This window comes from Oncorhynchus mykiss, chromosome 19 (genome assembly GCF_057628025.1).
Source record: "Oncorhynchus mykiss isolate SJ-2025 chromosome 19, ASM5762802v1, whole genome shotgun sequence".
Classification (NCBI taxonomy): domain Eukaryota; kingdom Metazoa; phylum Chordata; class Actinopteri; order Salmoniformes; family Salmonidae; genus Oncorhynchus; species Oncorhynchus mykiss.
Genome location: NC_143040.1, coordinates 48035097 through 48057069, shown reverse-complemented (window position 1 = coordinate 48057069; position 21973 = coordinate 48035097). Strand labels below are relative to the sequence as shown.

Here is a 21973-nt window from a genome sequence, read left to right as displayed (position 1 = left end):
GAAATCTCCTACCCTCACTCTCTCCTTCTGAAAGAGTGCCTATGCGCAATAGAAGACAGACTTTGGTGAAAGGATCATTCCAGTCAAATCTTCCCTGTATTAGAAATGTCAGTTACAGATTTGAAACACGAGTACAGTTGGTAAGAATTCTCCCCTCTGGAAAAAAAAAGACAATTCCTTAATAATATGGCATATTCTCAGTGACAGGTATATTTTGAGGTGATTCTTACCTTTAAGTGCTGCTCCTCATTACAAAATCCATACTCCAGATTAGCTCACTGAGGGTCACGCAGCCAAGCTGACACACGCACACAGACTTACTCTAACACGCACACACAGCTTCCGAGTGCCCGCTCAATCCGCTTTGTGTCAGCCCCTTCTACTCTGCCCTTCATGGGAACAATATACTTTCATCTCACTATATCTTTGATTTCTGTGCATTTCCTTCCCACGGTCGCACTCCTAATTTCTCCCACTATTCTAATGAGCCATCTCGAAAGCCCTGTGAAAACACTGGAACAGGCAGGCGACTGAGGGGGGGGGGGGGGGGGGGTGTAAGCTGAGATGAGAAAGAGAGAACGGGAAAGAGAGACATAGAGAAAGGCTCTTCATTGGTGTGAGCTCCTTTGTCGAGGCGCGGCAGCGGTTCAGTTATCCCCCTTGCTCTTCTGATCCTCCCCCCTCTTCACTGTACTCTTGCTCATCACCTGTGATCAGCCCTAGCCCTACCTCAGCGCTCTGAATGGGTAAAGAAAAACCTACAGGGAGGGCTTTTACTCCTCCCCTCTCTATTTCATAGCCTCTCTCCCTCTAAGCTTCTCTCTGACACATCTGCTCAAAAAGGTTTTTTATACCTCTCCCTGGCTTTCTCTTTCACCCCTCTCCATCTCGCTCTCTTTAATTCAATTTCTCTCTTTCCTTCCTATTTTCGGACACATCCTCCTCTAACTATATCTCTGGAGACTGGTATGTGCACGGTACAAAGAGGAGTCATGATTGCTGTGGTAATAGAGGGAGTAGGTGAAATAGGGGTGGAAAGGCTGTGCTATTGATTCTGCTTGCTTCATTAGCATGTACCTGTGGGGTTAGCATCTCTAAGGGTTAGCTACCCTACTGTAGCTAGCCCTCTGCTTCTCCCTGCGGTGACAGACCGCCTTTGCTGCCTCCCTCTGAGCCAGCTGACACAGAGGACTGAAGAGGGAGACCAAAATAGATGCAGCATCCCACTGCTCTAGACTTAAGGAAATGGCAGAACTATGACATGACATCCATGCTGCTTTGTGTAGGAAGCATAACACATCAATGTTACTCCATAATGTGCAGTGGGAAACATCTAAGCTGTTCCATAATTCAGGCACAAGCATTTCTATAATTAGTGTACAACCTCTATTGTTTTCAATAATTAAATGTAAATACCATCTAGTATTTTCAAGTAAACAACATATTCTGATTTGCAATTCAATACAAAATGGCATAAAATATCAATGCAGGTCTACATTTAGCAGTTCAACAAATGTACCATTTCAGGAAATAACATCCATGCTGCAACATAATAAGCAGTATAATTAAATCCAGTCGTAATGGAATCCAGAGCATAAATCATCCATTAGATTACTGAACAGTGCCCTGGTGTTGCCAGATCAATGGGGGTCGTCCAACCAACTGAGCAGTTCTAATAATGCCCACAGTAAACTAGTGCTGCACTAGTAATGAATCTAATAAACCTAAATGGTGAGCCCTATCCCCTATGGTCCCCATTAGGATTGCAGATGTTAGGTATTTTTCCCACACTTCTCTTTTGGCTCATGCACCCTCTAACCAGAGCCATACATCTGCCTCTACCTTTTGGATAGAGTACACTTCACCACTGGTGTGCTTTGCCAAAGAGCTCTATTTTCATGTCATCTGATCATAGTACTGGTTCCAATTCAAGTGCCAATGCTGTTTATCAAACTCCAAACGATGCTAAGGTCAGATGACATGAAAATAAAGCTATTTTGCTATGCACACCAGTAGTGGATTTGGTGTTGAAAAACAGAAGCATATGCAGAAAAGTACCACACACCTACGATAAAATTTACCACAAATTCAACAGTTTGCAATGGCCATCTCAGTCTTCCGACTTGAACCACTTTGAAAACCTGTGGTTTGAATTGAAGAGGGGAGTCCATAAACGCAGATGAAGGTAGTCAAGATTCTGGAAAGATTCTGTATGGAGGAATGGTCTAAGATCCCTCCCAACATGTTCTCCAATCTCATAAAACATTTTAGAAAAAGGCTCAGTGTTGTTATCCTCGCAAGGGGAGGGTGCTGGAGTATTGAAAACATGAGTGGCAATCATTTTGACCCCTATCTTTTTTAATTTTTTTAATGTATTACTTGTTAAACAAAATGTCTTTCTCTGAGCAATTGTATTAGTATAAAATAATTTAATTTCACAATAATTTAAAAAATAAATAAATAAAGCCTAGTATTTGTATTATTTATTTTATACAGTCTCTTTTGCTCTTCTTTATCAAGGCTGCCAGTAAATATGGACCTGGCTGTAATTCTATACCAAACGCATTTAACTAAATCCTTCGCACCTTGGAACACAACCTTACAAAGTCCTTAAGTGGTTCTCTGATTATCCTTTCCATTCCCATAATCCCATATAACAAATTCTCCCATTGATCCTGACGGGAGTGAAATGAAAGCCCCGACCAGACCCTCTGGAAATGGATCACCTGTCATCCTCTCCACTATAGCCTACAATACAAGGACAGAAAGGAATAGATACGTAAACTCTTTAAACAGGACTTTGTCTCCTGTGTGTATGCTAACATCTGCAGTCCTGAGAGCCAATACCATAGCACTATGATGTATTAAATGTTTATGTACTGCTCTGGAATGCTGTATATGAGTAATAAATGAATTATTATCCTGGTGATCACTTGAAATTAAATGTTTTGCAAATGATAGTCTTATACTCAGCTGGCCCCTCCCCGGATTTTGTGGTAAATGCTCTACAACAAAGCTTTCTTAGTGTCTAACAAGCTTTCTCTGCCCTTAACCTTCTTCTGAACACCTCTAAAACAAATGTAATGTGGTTTGGTAAGAAGAATGCCCCTCTCCCCACAGATGTGATTACTACCTCTGAGGGTTTAGAGCTTGATGTAGTCATCTCATACAAGTACTTGGGAGTATGGCTAGACGGTACACTGTCCTTCTCTCAGCACATATCAAAGCTACAGGCTAAAGTTAAATCCAGACTTGGTTTCCCCTATTGTAATCGCTCCTCTTTCACCCAGCTACCAAACTAACCAAGATTCAGATGCCCATCCTAGATTATGGAGACGTAATTTATAGATCAGCAGGTAAGGGTGCTCTCGAGCGGCTAGATGTTCTTTACCATTCGGCCATCAGCTTTGCCACCAATGCTCCTTATAGGACACATCACTGCACTCTATACTCCTCTGTAAACTGGTCATCTCTGTATACCAGTCGCAAGACCTACTGTTTGATGCTTATTTATAAAACCATCTTAGCTCGCACTCCCCCCTATCTGAGATATTTACTGCAGCCCTCATCCTCCACATACATCACCTGTTCTGCCAGTCACATTCTGTTAAAAGGTCCCCAAAGCACAAACATCCCTGGGTTGCTCGTCTTTTCAGTTCGCTGCAGCTAGCGACTGGAACGAGCTGCAAGAAACACTCAAACTGGACAGTTTTATCTCAATCTCCTCATTCAAAGACTCAATCATGGACACTCTTACTGACAGTTGTGGCTGCTTTGCGTGATGTATTGTTGTCTCTACCTTCTTGCCCTTTGTGCTGTTGACTGTGCCCAATAATGTTTGTACCATGTTGCGTTGCTACCATGTTGTTGTCATGTTGTGTTGATGCTACGTTGTTGTCTTAGGTCTCTCTTGTCGTGATGTGTGTTTTATCCTATATTTTATTTTTAATCCCAGTCTCCGTCCCCGCAGGAGGCCTTTTGGTAGGCCGTCATTGTAAATAAGAATGTGTTCTGAACTGACTTGCCAAGTTAAATAAAGGTTAAATAAAACTTGAAAAATGAAGCACTCCTTACGTAGGTACCCCTGAAATAAAGTTTTACTGTGAAGGGTTTGTTTTTGTTGGACTTCTTTATGTCTGATTCAATGTCTACATTTCAAAATAACACCTCTGGAAAAGACCCACTGTGCATGCAATTTTCTAAATTGTAGCCTTGCCCATGATTAGCAACCTTGGCAGAAAGCCAAAAAGTCACCTGTTATCACTAGATCAGGCATTCATTTTTTAGATCTAGTTTTATGCAGTGGATCTAGTTGATGCTGGTCTGCAGAGAACTGACAATCAAGGTCCCATACTGATTGATCAAATAAGCACCTATACGAAGATTGGTTGTACGTAGCACCCTCTAGATGGAAGAAAAGGAGATGAAACTTGGTGACTTCATTCAGATGAGTGAATTACTGACCTTAACAGTAAAGCAATTGGATAATACTTCAAACTGAAGTGCAAAGCTCAGTTTATTTATGAATTGGGAATAAAATACCCAAATGCATTTCATGTATGAATGTTGAACAGCAATTATGAAAGTAACTGGTAGCACTTGTGTTTGGCCAAAAGAATGAAACATGCCTGGCATAATGGCAACTCATACTTTCATGAGCCATGAAATGGTAAGTATTTGAGCGCTCTAATTTGGTGTCATGACATTGTCATGGGTTGTAGGCTTTCATGAAATGCCACAACAGGTAATACTGTAGGTGTAGCTACTATATTGCTTTATACATTATTCAGCTCTACATTAAGTCTCTAGGGGTGACAGGGGCAGACCAACTAGCTATGGCAAGACAAGTGGCATAGAAAGTTAGATTGATTCCTGGGGTTGAAATGGTATATTATTAGGCCCATATTATATAATTAAAAATGATCTGAAGTCACAGAAAAACATTATTTAAAGACTCATTCATGCTGTGTTTCCATTGCAGGCAGAAGCTCAAAACCAATCACTAATAAATGTATATATTGCAATACAGCATCACTAAGTCAAATATCAAACCATTTCTAACAAGGAATGTACAAATTACAAGTTGCAAAAAGTATTCCATAATATAAAAACAGCTTCTACCGAATTGCAAAACCAAAGTTTTAATCATGTAGTTAACAAAGACTAATTGAGTCATGAAATTATCAGAAAGGCTTGATTACATGCGCTTGAGGTTCAAAGGAGAAGTTTTTTTTTTTTTTACAACCAAATCCCTATTTTTGATGTAAATGGTATGTTATAGAAGGGCCCCTAAACTACACAAGGATGAAGAAGTGATTTGCTGGTTAGGGTAAGTTTCTCAAAAACAAGTGAAATCACAAAAAAGGATATTCTATAACATGTCATTTAGCATAAAAAAAAGAAAAATTACAAAAAACAAATCACCTTTAAGGCCATAGCACAAAACAAGTTAAAAAAAATGCTAAAAAGCAAATTGGTATAATAAATTAAAAAAGTGTAACATCATTAAGGATTACAGCAATTACAATGCTGTATACAAGGGCACTGAGAAATGTTTTATTTTTGCATTTCAAATGAATTCCCTGCCATTAAATAAATCAAAAAAATAACTTTCTTTATAAGAACACTCAGAACATCTTACATTTCCTACTATGAACATTCTTCATTTGCATTTTGAGGTTTGCATGTTCACCTGCATGGCTATGACATGTGAATTAATAGCATTGGCAGGTGTGTGTGTGTGCGTGGGGGGGGGGTTCCAGAGAAAGTAGTGTGTCCTGTTAATAAAGTTTCCTGTGTTCACAGGTCTAGGGCTGTTTCTGTTGAAGCTTTGGTATATAGTCATGGATTTTTCCCAGATTTCGTCACGCAGCCATTGCTATATTAAGTAAATATAACCTACCCACAATGAAAAGTAGACCAAACAAAACAAGGCACACGGTTCATTTTCAGACAACAAACTTGTTTTTGGTGGTGGAGCCGCTCTTTGTGGCGGTGTCAGAGTGGGACTGGTAGCCAATGGTCATCTTCATGGGGATTCCCAAGCGCTCCTTATAGACTCTCCTGTTGACACACACAGGGCAATGAGACGGGAGGTGGTAGCAAAATAAATGTAAAAAATGTATTGATCTTAGTAATTTAACCAAAGCCAAAATAATTTTGAAATACTAATATACACTCTTTAGTAAGTCAATACATTTTCCTAAGGAGTCTGTTTTATAAAGCAAGAGCAAAGTTGGAACGCTAACTACACTAAGAAACATTGACTTCAAATTGATCCAACTTACCCTATGTGTGTTATGGCTTCCCTGTTGTCGAAGTCTGCGGTCCAGATGGCGATTTTGTCTCCTTTAGTGCGAATATTGACTACTGCGCCACACACTTCGTCACTATAGTCATCGAAAGCCTCCCCAACAAGGCAGAGAAGCTGGACAGGTGATGTGCCCGTAAAAAATATGGAACAATACATTAAGATTTCAGTGGCATCACATAATTCCTTAATCCAGCTACACAGGTAGAAGCTTGAGGCTGTATTTCATTCCAAAAAGTCCACGCACACACACACTGAGACATATACCCACACTAACTCACTGTTTCTAGCCAGAAGCGGTCCAGGTCTTGTCTCCTCTGCTGCTTGTTGAGCGTGATCAGCCAACGCCCTCCTCGCTTGTTTCGCTCATCCTCCCACATGGGCTCAATGCCATCCTGTCACACCAGAGGAGAGAGACAGCTTTACTTGGTTTAAAACTACAGGAGAAAACTAGGTTTAGTTGCAAAGATACCATGAAGTTACATGGAATAAAATGGCTTCCTTGTTCACTTTTTGAAATGCCACAAACCTACCTTAAAGAGGGAGTAGTCGCATCCAGATATCAGATTGCTTGACAACTGAATATGATTATACAGACTGAAATGACAAGATAATTTTCTTAGTACAACACACACAATTGCAGTATATTGGAAAGGAACTGAAAGCGATCAAGATGATGAAAGAAGACATGTTGGTATAATCTCCAATTAACCTTTTCATACTCATTCAATCCATGTCATCAAAAAAATGAACTTTAGTCTTATTGATACTTACGCCCAGAAATCTTCAACCGTGTCAAACTTCGAGATGAGGCGGAGGTTTGCCTGCCATGTTTTGGTCTTATCATTTTTGAAGAACCAGAGAGACCATCTGTTGGGGAAAAACAGAAATGGGATTTACATAAAGTAAACACTGACTAATTAAACGGCTGGTAAACAAACGTAATCAACAGCCCATAAGCCTCAAAGCAAATTAGGAAGTTATGGATGATGGGGGGGGGGGGGGGGGGGGGGGGGATTGACACATGGTTCACGGCTTTGTGCCATATTCATTCAATGTCAAATCCTTAGGCAGTTCAATTGAGCTTGACTGCAGTTACAGAGTGAAATGCATAGTTGGTAATCACAGACAGACCCAGCTTGTGTTATGAACACTTATTAGCTATAACAATAAAGTGAGTCGCACACTGTATATACAGTACCAGTCAAAACCTACTCATTCATTGGTTTTTCTTTATTTTGACTATTTTCTACATTGTAGAATAAGAGTGAAGACATCAAAACTATGAAGTAACACATAAGGAATCATGTAGTACCTAAAAAAGTGTTAAACAAATCAAAATATATTTTAGATTCTTCAAAGTAGCCCCCCTTTGCCTTGATGACAGATTTGCACACATTTTTGGCATTCTCTCAACCAGCTTCTTGAGGAATGCTTTTCCAACAGTCTTGGAGTTCCCACATATGAGGAGTATTTATTGGCTGCTTTTCCTTCACTCTGCAGTCCAACTCATCCCAAAACCAGCTCAATTGGGTAGAGGTCGGGTGATTGTGGAGGCCAGGTCATCTGATGCAGCACTCCATCACTCTCCTTCTTGGTCAAATAGCCCTTACACAGCCTGGAGGTGTGTTGGGTCATTGTCCTGTTGAAAAACAAATGATAGTCCCACTAAGCGCAAACCAGATGGGACGCTGTATCGCTGCAGAATGCTATGGTAGCCATGCTGGTTAAGTGTGCCTTGAATTCTGAATTCTAAATAAAATCACTGATTGTCACCAGCAAAGCACCCCCACACCTCTTCCTCCATCATCTGTTCACCTACTCTTCATCTCACAAAGACACGGTGGTTGGAACCAAAAAGCTCAAATTTGGACTCATCAGACCAAATGACAGATTTCCACCTGTCTAATGTCCATTGCTAGTGTTTCTTGATCGAAGCAAGTCTCTTTGGTGTCCTTTAGTAGTGGTTTCTTTGCAGCAATTCAACCATGAAGGCTTGATTCACGGCAGTTTCCTCTGAAAAGTTTATGTTGAGATGCGTCTGTTACTTGAACTCTGAAGCATTTATTTGACTGCATCTGAGGTGCAGTTAACTCTAATTAACTTATCCTCTACAGCAGAGGTAACTCTGGGTCTTCCTGTCCTGTGGCGGTCCTCATGACAGCCAGTTTCATCATAGTGCTTGATGGTTTTTGCGATTGCTCTTGTAGAAACGTTAAAAGTTCTTGAAATGTTCCACATTGGCTGACCTTCATGTCTTAGTCATGATGGACTGTGGTTTCTCTTTGCTTATTTGAGCTGTTCTTGTCATAATATGGACTTGGTAATTTACCAAATAGGGCTATCTTCTGTATACCACTCCTACCTTGTCACAACAACTGTTTGGCTCAAACGCATTGAGGAAAGAAATTCCACAAATTAACAAGGCACACGTGTTAATTGAAATGCATTCATAATATGGACTTGGTCATTCACCAAATGAAGCTGGTTGAGAGAATACCAAGAGTGTGCAAAGCTGTCAACAAGGCAAAGGGTGGCTACTAGAGGTCGACCGATTAATCAGAATGGCCGATTAATTAAGGCCGATTTCAAGTTTTCATAACAATTGGAAATTTGTATTTTTGGACACCGATTTTGCAATTTTTTTTTACTCCATTATTTAACTAGGGAAGTCAGTTAAGAACACATTCTTATTTTCAATGACGGGCTAGGAACGGTGGGTTAACTGCCTCGTTCAGGGGCAGAACGACCGATTTTCACGCTGTCAGATCCAAACTTGCAACCTTACAGTTAACTAGTCCAACGCTCTAGCCACCTGCCTCTCTCTCATTGCACTCCACAAAAAGTCTGCCTGTTACGCGAATGCAGTAAGCCAAGGTAAGTTGCTAGCTAGCATTAAACGTATCTTATAAAAAAAACAATCAATCATAATCACTAGTTAACTACACATGGTTGATGATATTACTAGTTTATCTAGCGTGTCCTGCGTTGCAGATAATCTGACTGAGCATACAAGCATACAAGTATCTGACTGAGCGGTGGTAGGCAGCAGCAGGCTCGTAAGCATTCATTCAAACAGCACTTTCGTGCGTTTTGCCAGCAGCTCTTCGTTGTGCGTCGAGTATTGCGCTGTTTATGACTTCAAGCCTATCAACTCCGGAGATGAGGCTGGTGTAACCGATGTGAAATGGCTAGCTAGTTAGCGTGGTGCGCGCTAATAGAGTTTCAAATGTCACTCGCTCTGAGACTTGGAGTGGTTGTTTCCCTTGCTTTGCATGGGTAACGCTGCTTCGAGGGTGGCTGTTGTCGTTGTGTTCCTGGTTCGAGCCCAGGGAGGAGCGAGGAGAGGGACGGAAACTATACTGTTACACTGGCAATACTAAAGTGCCTATAAGAACATCCAATAGATAAAGATTAATGAAATACAAACGGTATAGAGGGAAATAGTCCTATAATAACTACAACCCCAAATTTCTTACCTCGGAATATTGAAGACTCATGTTAAAAGGAACCACCAGCTTTCATATGTTCTCATGTTCTGAGCAAGGAACTTAAACGTTAGCTTTCTTACATGGCACATATTGCACTTTTACAATCTGGACCCACTTTTACAACACTTTGTTTTTGCATTATTTAAACCAAATTGAACATGTTTCATTATTTATTTGAGGCTAAATTGATTTTATTGGTGTACTATATTAAGTTAAAATAAGTGTTCATTCAGTATTGTTGTAATTGTCATTATTATAAATAAATAAATATTTGCCGATTAATCGGCATCGGCTTTTTTGGTCCTCCAATAATCGGTATCGGCGTTGAAAAATTATAATCGGTCGACCTCTAGTGGCTACTTTGAAGAATCTCAAATATATTAAAAAGTTTCACAGGTAAACTTTCCTTAACACAGAGTAGCAGCCTGTAATGGTCATCAAAGAGCAGTAGCCTGGGTCAACTTACTTGTTCTGTAGGGGGTGTTTGATGTAGCTCTCAGGGCTCACGATCTCCTGACCAGTCTCTGCTTCTTCTTCAGCATGTCGGGGTGGATTTATATTTATTTCCTAGTGGAAAACAACTTGAAATTAGTAAGAAGTATGATCTTGCAGGACTGCCATGTCTTGGTTCATTGGTAAGTTTGATTGTTTTCGTTTGTATATACAACGCTGGGTTGAACGTGAGTATAGGTAATGACATCGGACTTTAGTTTTTTGCAACATAATTTCCAGACACTATTTACATAGGCTAGATGGTCCAAAAGTATTTCAAATCAATGAAAGAAACAGTTTACTTTCATCTATGGTGTAAATACTGTTGTGCGTAAATGTATTGCACCAGCCATAATGATTGGGCAAGTTGGTGAACTGTCTGGCAGCTGGTTAGCTAGCTAGCCTAAAGTGGAAGCAACAGACTAGTTCAAGAAAGCCCAAGCTGATAACTAGCTATTTATACTGCACTTTTTTTCATTAAAACACATTTGTTTGACAAAATACATCATGTTGGAAATGTACTACTAAAATGTAGGTACGCGCAAATGCCCGACCGAGCGAATTTAACAGCTGTGACAACATTTACCGAACTTGTTGTTAGTTAGCTACAGTAGGCGATTCACATAGCTAGTGTACATTCCCATCTCAGTTGTTTTTGCACTGCTTGGGTCGTGGCACAAAAAGTTTCTACAAGGGCAAGAATATCCGAAAATACAACCATGTAAACATGCATTTCCTTCGAATTGATTAGATTCGAGCTATTAATATTACATTCTGGATAACAATGTATATTGGACAACGGATTCCAATAACGTTATAAAATATTTTCTTCGTTAAAGGTACTCACCGGTTCCGCGGTCGCCATCTTATGAGTCTCGGTGTAGAACGCTGAAATTCATTGGACCAGAGAGGAAGAGCGAAGAGAGAGGGATAACTGTCGTCACTAGTTACCACAGCCACAAAGTCTAAAACTCCGCCTATTTCTTAAATGTATGTTGTTAAAACGTGATTTTAAACCTAACCCCAACCCTAACCACACTGATAACCGTGTGCCTAACCCTAACCTTAAACTAAGGCCAAAAATATTTTTTGATTGTCTGCTATATAGCCAATTTTACTTTGTGGCTGTGGTAACTAGGGATACCTAAATCTGTCTTCTCCAGCAGGTGGCGTTTTTTTTTTGCTCACCAAGCGACGAGTTTTTTTAATGGAGGTTGATGCGTGTCGAATTTGGTAAACACAATTTTAATTGTTTATTTGCTACGTGTGGCTTATTTGATCAATAGAAGTTGAGTAATTATTAGGTTGTGACGAGTGTACTGATAAAAGTAGTACACGTGACATCCCAGCAACTGAGAAAAAAAAACACTTTATATCGGAGTTTTGCCTAGTTGACACTCGTTACCACAGCCACAAAGTCATAATCCAAGTGTATTTCTACAATTTAACTTCGTAAATGTGATTTTAAACCTAACCCTAATTTTACCTACACTGCTAATTTTATGCCTAATCCGAGCCGTAAATATGTTTTTTACGATAAGAGACAGTATGACGTTGTGGCTGGGGTAACTAGTGGAAACCATTGTGACTGTTGTTCAAACGCATTATCTGCCCTTCGCCTTGGCTAGAATGGTCTCACCTAGTCTTGCCTCCCCACGACTGCCTTCCACTTTTTAAAAACATTTATTAGAGCCAAAGATTATGGATATACTGACAAGATACATATCTCAGTCTCTGCCCTAACAATGAGAATCGTTATTCCCAAAGCGGCAAGGCGAAATGTCTAGCTCCCGCCTATCCTTTCTTTGGATTGGTGGATACATCTCATTATTGTAATCTGCTTTTGAATATTCGATGAGGTTGTTGCCCACTACCGCCTGCATTTAATGCAGAGATGCCATGCTATTAGCCTCGTATCATGAATATGTATAGCCATCTCGAGACAACTCCGATATAAAGTGTTGTTTCTCAAAGTTACATTTATTTCTGTAAGTGTGAATTAAACAAGCAATACTAATTTGTTTATTTTATTTTTATTTAACCTTTATTTAACCAGGTAGGCTAGTTGAGAACAAGTTCTCAATTACAACTGCGACCTGGCCAAGATAAAGCATAGCAGTGTGAACAGACAACAACACATGGAGTAAACAATAAACAGGTCAATAACACAGTAGAAAAAAAGAGTCTATATACATTGTGCGCAAAAGGCATGAGGAGGTAGGCGAATAATTACAATTTTGCAGATTAACACTGGAGTGATAAATGATCAGATGGTCATGTGCAGGTAGAAATACTGGTGTGCAAAAGAGCAGAAAAGTAAATAAATAAAAACAGTATGGGGATGAGGTAGATAAATTGGGTGGGCTATTTACCGATGACCTATGTACAGCTGCAGCGATTGGTTAGCTGCTCAGACAGCAGATGTTTAATGTTGGTAATGTTGGTGAGGGAGATAAAAGTCTCCAACTTCAGCGATACACCTGCTGGAGCGCGTGCTACGGGTGGGTGTTGCCATCGTGACCAGTGAACTGAGATAAGGCGGAGCTTTACCTAGCAATGACTTGTAGATGACCCGGAGCCAGTGGGTCTGGCGACGAATATGTAGCGAGGGCCAGCCGACTAGAGCATACAGGTCGCAGTGGTGGGTGGTATAAGGTGCTTTAGTAACAAAACGGATGGCACTGTGATAAACTGCATCCAGTTTGCTGAGTAGAGTATTGGAAGCTATTTTGTAGATGATATCGCCGAAGTCGAGGATCGGTAGGATAGTCAGTTTTACTAGGGTAAGTTTGGCGGCGTGAGTGAAGGAGGCTTTGTTGCGGAATAGAAAGCCGACTCTAGATTTGATTTTAGATTGGAGATGTTTGATATGAGTCTGGAAGGAGAGTTTACAGTCTAGCCAGACACCTAGGTACTTATAGATGTCCACATATTCTAGGTCGGAACCATCCAGGGTGGTGATGCTAGTCGGGCGTGCGGGTGCAGGCAGCGAACGGTTGAAAAGCATGCATTTGGTTTTACTAGCGTTTAAGAGCAGTTGGAGGCCACGGAAGGAGTGTTGTATGGCATTGAAGCTCGTTTGGAGGTTAGATAGCACAGTGTCCAAGGAAGGGCCAGAAGTATACAGAATGGTGTCGTCTGCGTAGAGGTGGATCAGGGAATCGCCCGCAGCAAGAGCAACATCATTGATATATACAGGCCCGAGAATTGAACCCTGTGGCACCCCCATAGAGACTGCCAGAGGACCGGACAACATGCCCTCCGATTTGACACACTGAACTCTGTCTAGTTGGTAGTAGTTGGTAAACCAGGCAAGGCAGTCATTAGAAAAACCGAGGCTACTGAGTCTGCCGATAAGAATATGGTGATTGACAGAGTCAATTGGTCGAGGTTGGAGTAGCCAGGAGGAAGGCATGGCCAGCCGTTGAGAAATGCTTATTGAAGTTTTCGATTATCATGGATTTATCGGTGGTGACCATGTTACCTAGCCTCAGTGCAGTGGGCAGCTGAGAGGAGGTGCTCTTGTTCTCCATGGACTTTACAGTGTCCCAGAACTTTTTGGAGTTAGAGCTACAGGATGCAAATTTCTGCTTGAAAGAGCTGGCCTTTGCTTTCCTGACTGACTGCGTGTATTGGTTCCTGATTTCCCTGAACAGTTGCATATCGCGGGGACTATTCGATGCTATTGCAGTCCGCCACAGGATGTTTTTGTGCTGGTCGAGGGCAGTCAGGTCTGGAGTGAACCAAGGGCTATATCTGTTCTTAGTTCTGCATTTTTTTGAACGGAGCATGCTTATCTAAGATGGTGAGGAAGTTACTTTTAAAGAATGACCAGGCATCCTCAACTGATGGGATAATCATCAAAGAAGATAATAAAAAATAGATCATAAGTTTACTTTTATTGTGTAACTAATCAGAAATTACATGACTTGTGCTCACAGTCAATAATACACAGCTTTATTGTACACACACAAATACTCTTAATTTCAGCCTACAAAATAACCAGCCAAGGTGGTCACTAGTGATGCACAGGTGCAGGTCAGGTGGGTTTAGGGTCAGTAAAGTTGAAGCTGGAGACTTATATCTCCCTCACTACCTTTAAGCAACAGCTATCTGAGTAGCTTACTGATCGCTCCAGCTGTACACAGCCCATCTGTAAATAGCCCATCCAACTTACTTACCTCATCCCTCAGCTCTTTTGCACACCAGTATTTCTACTTGCACATCATCATCTGCACATCTATCACTCCAGTATTAATTTGCTGAATTATAAATACTTTGGTAATATGGCCTATTTATTGCTTTACCTCCTTACTCCATTTGCACACACTGTATATAGATTTTTCTATTTTCTATTCTATTGACCGTACTTTTGTTGATCCCACGTGTAACTCTGTGTTGTTTTTTGTCACACTGCTTTGCTTTATCTTGGCCAGGTCGCAGTTGTAAATGAGAACTTGTTCTCAACTGGCCTACCTGGTTAAATAAAGGTTAAATAAAAAAAATATTGTGTGGATGAAGAGCGTGTGGGTTTAGTTGAATAAACAGAAAACAATAGCCAGCCTTAAAACATCTAAAAATATCGAATTCTTGTGCAATTTACAATACCAATCAAAAGTTTTAGAACACCTAATCATTCAAGGGTTTTTCTTTATTTTTTACTATTTTGTACATTTACTATGTGGTAAATAGTGAACACATCAAAACTATGAAATAACACATATGGAATAAGTCGTGAAGAGGGCACGACAAAACTTATTCCCCCTTAGGAGACTGAAAATAATTGGCATGGATCCTCAGATTCTTAAAAGGTTCTACAGCTGCAACATCGAGAGCATCCTGACTGGTTGCATCACTGCCTGGTACGGCAACGGGAGTGCGTACGGCCCAGTACCACAGTGGGGCTAAGCTGCCTGTCATCCAGGACCTCTACACCAGGCGGTTTCAGAGGAAGCCCCTAAAAATTGTCAAAGACCCCAGCCACCCCAGTCATAGACTGTTCTATCCACTACCACATGGCAAGCGGTACCGGAGCACCAAGTCTAGGACCAAAAGTAATCTCAACAGCTTTTACCCCCAAGCAATAAGACTCCTGAACAGGTAATCAAATGGCAACCAGGACTGGGTTGCCCCCCCCCCCCCTTCTTTTACACATAGTCACTTTAACTATACATTAATGTACATATTACCTCAATTAGCCCGACTAACCGGTGCCCCAGCACATCGGCTACCCGGACTATTTGCATTGTGTCCCGCCACCCTCCACCCGCCAAGCCCTCTTTTACGCTGCTGCTACTCTCCGTTTATCATCTATGCATAGTCACTTTAACTATACCTACAGTTGAAGTCGGAAGTTTACATACACCTTAGCCAAATACATTTAAACTCAGTTTTTCACAATTCCTGACATTTAATCCCAGTAAAAATTCCCTGTTTTACGTCAGTTAGGATCACCACTTTATTTTAAGAATGTGAAATGTCAGAATAATAGTAGTGAATTATTTCTTTCAGCTTTTATTTCTTTCATCACATTCCCAGTGGGTCAGAAGTTTACAAACTCAATTAGTATTTGGTAGCATTGCCTTTAAATTGTTTAACTTGGGTCAAACATTTCGGGTAGCCTTCCACAAGCTTCCCACAATAAGTTGGGTGAATTTAGGCCTATTCCTCCTGACAGAGATGGTGTAACGGTGTCAGGTTTGCAGGCCTCCTTGCTCACACAAGCCTTTTCTGTTCTGCCCAAAACTTTTTTATAGGATTGAGGTCAGGGCTTTGTGATGGCCACTCTAATACCTTGACTTTGTGGTCCTTAAGCCATTTTGCCACAACTTTGGAAGTATCCTTGGGGTCATTGTCCATTTGGAAGACACATTTGTCTTGAGATGTTCCTTCAATATATCCACATCCTTTTCCTTTCTCATGAAGCCATCTATTTTGTGAAGTGCACCAGTCACTCCTGCAGCAAACCACCCCCACAACATGATGCTGCCACCCCCATGCTTCATGGTTGGGATGGTGTTCTTCGGCTTGCAAGCCTCACCCTTTTTCCTCCAAACATAACGATGGTCATTATGGCCAAACAGTTCTATTTTTGATTCATCAGACCAGAGGACATTTCTCCAAAAAGTACGATCTTTGTCCCCATGTGCAGTTGCAAACCGTTGTCTAGATTTTTTATGGTGGTTTTGGAGCAGTGGCTTCTTCCTTGCTGAGCGGCCTTTCAGGTTATGTCGATATAGGACTTGTTTTACTGTGGATATAGATACTTTTGTACCTGTTTCCTCCAGCATCTTCACAAGGTCCTTTGCTGTTGTTTTGGGATTGATTTGCACTTTTCGCACCAAGGTACAGTATGTTCATCTCTAGGAGACAGAACATGTCTCCTTCCTGAGCGGTATGACGGCTGCGTGGTGTTTATACTTGCGTACTATTGTTTGTACAGATGATCGTGGTACCTTCAGGCATTTGCAAATTGCTCCCAAGGATGAACCAGACTTGTGGAGGTCTACAATTTTTGTAGACCTCGGCTGATTTCTTTTGATTTCCCATAATGTCAAACAAAGAGGCACTGAGTTTGAAGGTAGGCCTTGAAATACATCCACAGGTACACCTCCAATTGACTTATCAGAAGCTTCTACAGCCATGACATCATTTTCTGGAATTTTCTAAGCTGTTTAAATGCACAGTCAACTTAGTGAATGTTAACTTCTGACCCACTGGAATTGTGATACAATAAATTATAAGTGAAATAATCTGTCTGTAAACAATTGTTGGAAAAATGACTTGTGTCATGCACAAAGTAGATGTCCTAACCCACTTGCCAAAACTATAGTTTGTGAATAAGACATTTGTGGAGTGGTTGAAAAATGAGTTTTAATGACTACAACATACGTGTGTGTAAAATTCCGATTTCAACTGTACATATTACCTCAATTAGCCCCACTAACTGGTGCCCCCACACATTGACAATGTACCGGTACCACCTTTATATAGCCTCGCTACTGTTATTTTCATTGTCATTTTACAGTTTTTTTTCTTTCTTTACTTATCTATTGTTTACCTAATACCTATGTTTTTATAAAAAATTGCACTGTTGGTTAGGACTTGCAAGTAAGCATTTCACTGTAAGGTATTCGGTGCACTTGACAAGTAAACTTTGATTTGATTTTAGTAACCAAAAAACAAATCATAATATAACAAATCATAATATATTTTATATTTGAGATTCTTTAAATAGCCACCCTTTGCCTTGATAACAGCTTTGCAAACTTCTCTCAACCAGCTTCACCTAGAATGCTTTTCCAACAGTCTTGAAGGAGTTCCCACATATGCTGAGCACTTGTTGGCTGCTTTTCCTTCACTCTGCGGTCCGACTCATCCCAAACCTTATCAATTTGGTTGAGGTCAGGGGATTGTGGAGACCAGTTCACCTGATGCAACACTCAATCGCTCTCATTCTTGGGTAAAATAGCCCTTACACAGCCTGGAGGTGTGTTGGGTCATTATCCTGTTGAAAAACAAATGATAGTCTCACTAAGCCCAAACCAGATGGGATGGCGTATCGCTGCAGAATGATGTGGTAGCCATGCTGGTTGAGTGCACCTTGAATTCTAAACAAATCACAGTGTCACCAGTAACCCACCACACCATAACACATCCTCCTCCATGCTTTACTGTGGGAAATACACATACAGAGATCATCCGTTCACCCACACCGCGTCTCACAAAGACACGGCGGTTGGAACCAAAAATCTCAAATTTGGACTCCAGACCAAAGGACAACTTTCCACCGGTCTAATGTCCATTGCTCTTGTTAATTGGTCCAAGTAAGTCTCTTATTCTTATTGGTGTCCTTTAGTGGTGTTTTTGTTGTTGCAGCAATTCGACCTTGAAGGCCTGATTCACAGTCTCCTCTGAACAGTTGATGTTGAGATGTCTGTTACTTGAACTCTGTGAAGCATTTATTTGGTCTGGTAACTCAAATAAATTTATGCTCTGCAACAGAGATAATTTTGGGTCTTCCATTCTTGTGGCGGTCCTCATGAGAGCCAGTTTCATCGTAGTACTTGATGGTTTTTGCGACTGCACTTGAAGAAACTTTCAAAGTTCTTGAAATGTTCTGGATTGACTGACCTTCATGTCTTAAAGTAATGATGGACTGTCTTTTCCATAATATGGACTTGGTCTTCTACCAAATAGGGATATCTTCTGTATACTGCCCCTACCTTGTCACAACACAAGTGATTAGCTCAAACATATTAAGGGAAGAAATTCCACAAATTAACTTAACAAGGCACACCTGTTAATTGAAATGCATTCCAGGTGACTACCTCATGAAGCTGGTTGAGAGAATGCCAAAAATATATTTGGTTACTACATCATTCCAAATTTTTTATTTCATAGTTTTGATTTCTTCACTATATTTACCCATCTCTTTCATCTTTCTATTTGTAGCTAGCTAAACTAACGTTAGCTAACCAAGCTAGTTTACTAGCTAGTTGATCGTTTTATGAACATAACTTGTGAGCATCGTATTCAGATGAGTTTTAAAAATACATATATTTATCCCCATTTCCGATGATCCATTAATCTCATCCATGATGTCTTGACGGCTGTGTCGCAAGCTAAAGGCAAAAAACGTAAACAAAGAGGATACATGCGAGTAGAGCAACTGAGTTTGGTCGTCACACACACATGTCCATATATGGCATTGTGGTGGCAGCCATATTGGAATTTCTATCCGGTGATGTCCCTGCAAAAGGGAACACATATCTCCCGCTGGCGAGGTTTTCTCCAGCCGACAGACCGTCCACTCCTCCCAGTCTCCACCCCTCTAGACTGCAGGCAGGCATGGCGGCTATCGAGACACGGGAATGCGAAACAGAAGGCTGTAGCAGCGAGGCCAAACTTCAATGTCCAACCTGTATCAAGCTCGGGATCCAAGGCTCATACTTTTGCTCTCAGGTAGCATTCGTTTTCTAATTCATTCAGTTTGAAAGGGGTCTGACATGATCCACACAACGGCCCAGCATCCTTCATCACGAGGTAGCTAGCGCTGACAGAGTTGCCCTAATTGAGTTTCCTCACACCCCTTTAAGTAGCCTAGCATATGATGCTAGTTAGCTACAGTAGCTAGCTAACGAACTACAAGCATGTTCTGCTTAAAACCGTAGCGAAAAAGCAATGGTTTGCAAACACATTAGCTAGGAACTTTATTTGAAGCCAATAGCTAACATTATCCTCCCGTATGAAAAATGCTTGTTTAGTTTATTGTAGTTTGTGTATTCTAACTAGTTAACTCATTTGCTAGCGCGGTGTTTGTTAAAAAGCATCAACTTCGAAGTCTAGCAAGCTTGTTGGATAGTTAGCCTAGTTTACCCATTGGTATTGGTTATTGCAATTAATTAAATTACACTGCATGAGGCATGCTTTCTACATGTTGATGTAGCCATGCTAATTAATTTGATTTCTCCGATCCTGGCCTGGCTGTAGTAACCCACCTGTGGCTTGTTTGTTTGAAATGTCAATCATTGAAATTGCCAAGGATTCAAGGAAAGAAGAATGCAGGCCCCAGTTTCAGTTTAGATGGGTTAGTTATAAATATGTTTGGCTGTCTGTGGTTTAGCTGTGTGTCATTAAAGGTAAAAGGCGGTGTAATTAGTTTAAAGCTTATCACAGTCTGGCAGTAGGCCTAGATTCGGTTTTGGCAGAGACTGATGGGGAGGTAGGCAGATCTGCTATGTCAGAGCCTCTATCCATGAAGCCAGCTGGTTGGTGGGATATTTTTTTCCTGCTGCTCTCACTGTTCTGGTGGACACTGGTCAAAAAATCCATTAACTGAGCAGCAGAGATGTTAGTCATGGTCAACTGGCCGTTGACCTAGTCTTGAAATAAACTGTTAAGTGGTTTATGTAGCATGTGTGCAATACAGAGCCCATTGGTCTCTCTCCCTCAGCCTTTGTATAATATTGAGCAGGAAAGCACAAATCCCAGTCCACAGACGATTAGAGGAATTGATTCTGCAATTTGTGCCATTGAGAAACAAACAGCCAGCAGATACTGCTGCTATTGATGATTTAAGGTCGCACACCCCTGATGTGCAGAGTCTCATATGGATATATCTCTCCTCTCTGTCCCCTCATTCAGGAGTGCTTCAAAGGGAGCTGGGCTACTCACAAGCAGATGCACAAAAAAGCAAGTAGGTAGTGTCGTTAGCAATATCCTATCACACAGACCAACTCACTTCCAAATAATTTTTCAAACAGATCACCATGTTGCTTCATGGGCTTTCTTTTTTTCTTTTCATGGGCCTGCATAAATGCCCAACCTTTCCCTCCTCTAATTTTGATGTTGAAATAGAGCAATGGTGTAGCCATTCAAAATGGACTTTGACATTGTAATACGTACCAGCCATTAGAGGAGGGGTGGACAATCTGTGATATCCGGTACAGGCTTCCCCCTCAGCCATGCAGCAACACACTGGATTACATTTATCAATGTAAAAAAAAAAAGCAATTGTTTAGTTGACTTGGGCATTTTACTGCTTGGCTGGAAAAAAAACCTGAACCCACACTGGGCCCTCACAAGATAAACTTGCCCAAGAGTAGTCTAATCTGTATGTGTGAACACCTAACTGTGATCTTTCAAAATGTTGTCCAATCAGATGTCCTATATTACATTCTCTTTTTGCAGAGGAGGATAAGAACCAGGATGAGGCAAAGAACTGCGTGGAGAACGACACCAACACAGACCCATGGCCTGGCTACCGCTACACGGGCAGACTACGCCCTCACTACCCACTCGTAAGGCCACCTTTCTGATACATTTCTAAATTGGGCTAATGCGCCGATAAGAGCTTTTATGTAGGAGCTTATTTTCTTGACTACATAGTAGTCCAACATATGTCAACACAACATGATTTAATAGACATAAGCCACACAAGCTTTGTGTAAAGTTTATTCATTAGCCCCTGGAAGCTGTGTAATCATGTCTCAACTCTCCTGTCATTGGTTCCCCATGTAGACTCCCATGAGGCATGTCCCCGGTAACATCGAAAGACCTGACTATGCCGACCATCCACTAGGTAATGCTACTCCTCCTAGACTGCCTCCAGTTGCTTTTAAGTTTTAAGAAATCCTTTGCTGTCCATTTGAAAATCTTCTCAAGGCTAGTATTCTTTGTCATGAATTGTGTTATTGAAACATGACACTTTATCTGAGAAATGTGTACTGTTTCTATGTTTAACATCGGGTGATATCATTCATAGAAAAATGGGTTTCTGCCCCAGCCATAGATTCCACCTAAGCTGATCATTAATTATGTAACCATGGTAACCTCGATGGTGAGGATTCACTCCATAAGGTAACTGTCACCTGACTGCTGATCAGCCACCAGGTAGCCATGGTTAGTCTCTCCACTCATGGCACATCCATCCAAATGGCACGCCGGGACACGAGTGAGATAATGTCATGTCCGTTATTCGTGATCATCAGAGCCCAGTTTTTCAAAAGTTATCTGAATTCAAATCAAATCCATGTTTATTTGTCACATGCGCTGAATACAACAGGTGTTGTATTTCACCTTACAGTGAAATGCTTACTTACAGGCTCTAACCAATGGTGCGTGAAAAAATGTGTGTTAAGTAAAGAAATAAAACAAAACAACAGTAAAAAAACATTTG

At 40.9% G+C, this 21973-nt stretch overlaps 3 protein-coding genes across 3 annotated transcripts in view; 1 reads left to right on the top strand and 2 right to left on the bottom strand.

Moving 5' to 3' along the window:
• LOC110497795 (leucine-rich repeat and immunoglobulin-like domain-containing nogo receptor-interacting protein 2) overlaps window positions 1-749 on the bottom strand; it is a 39341-nt gene extending 38592 nt beyond the window's left edge. Inside the window, exon 1 of the mRNA XM_021574163.3 lies at window positions 231-749. The gene's annotated coding sequence lies outside the window, so the exon portion shown is untranslated. The remainder of the gene's footprint in view (window positions 1-230) is intronic.
• Window positions 750-5129: 4380 nt separating this feature from the next.
• Window positions 5130-11170, bottom strand: if4ea (Eukaryotic translation initiation factor 4E-1A). Its single transcript, NM_001160620.1, is given in 7 exon segments — window positions 5130-6063; window positions 6288-6427; window positions 6592-6705; window positions 6844-6907; window positions 7085-7180; window positions 10268-10368; window positions 11141-11170. Coding segments are annotated over 7 exon segments (648 nt in total). The 5' UTR covers window positions 11159-11170; the 3' UTR covers window positions 5130-5948.
• A 7811-nt stretch (window positions 11171-18981) lies between these two features.
• On the top strand, window positions 18982-21973 carry ampm1 (Methionine aminopeptidase 1). Its single transcript, NM_001160648.2, is given in 4 exon segments — window positions 18982-19257; window positions 20440-20491; window positions 20986-21095; window positions 21316-21973. Coding segments are annotated over 4 exon segments (540 nt in total). The 5' UTR covers window positions 18982-18987; the 3' UTR covers window positions 21424-21973.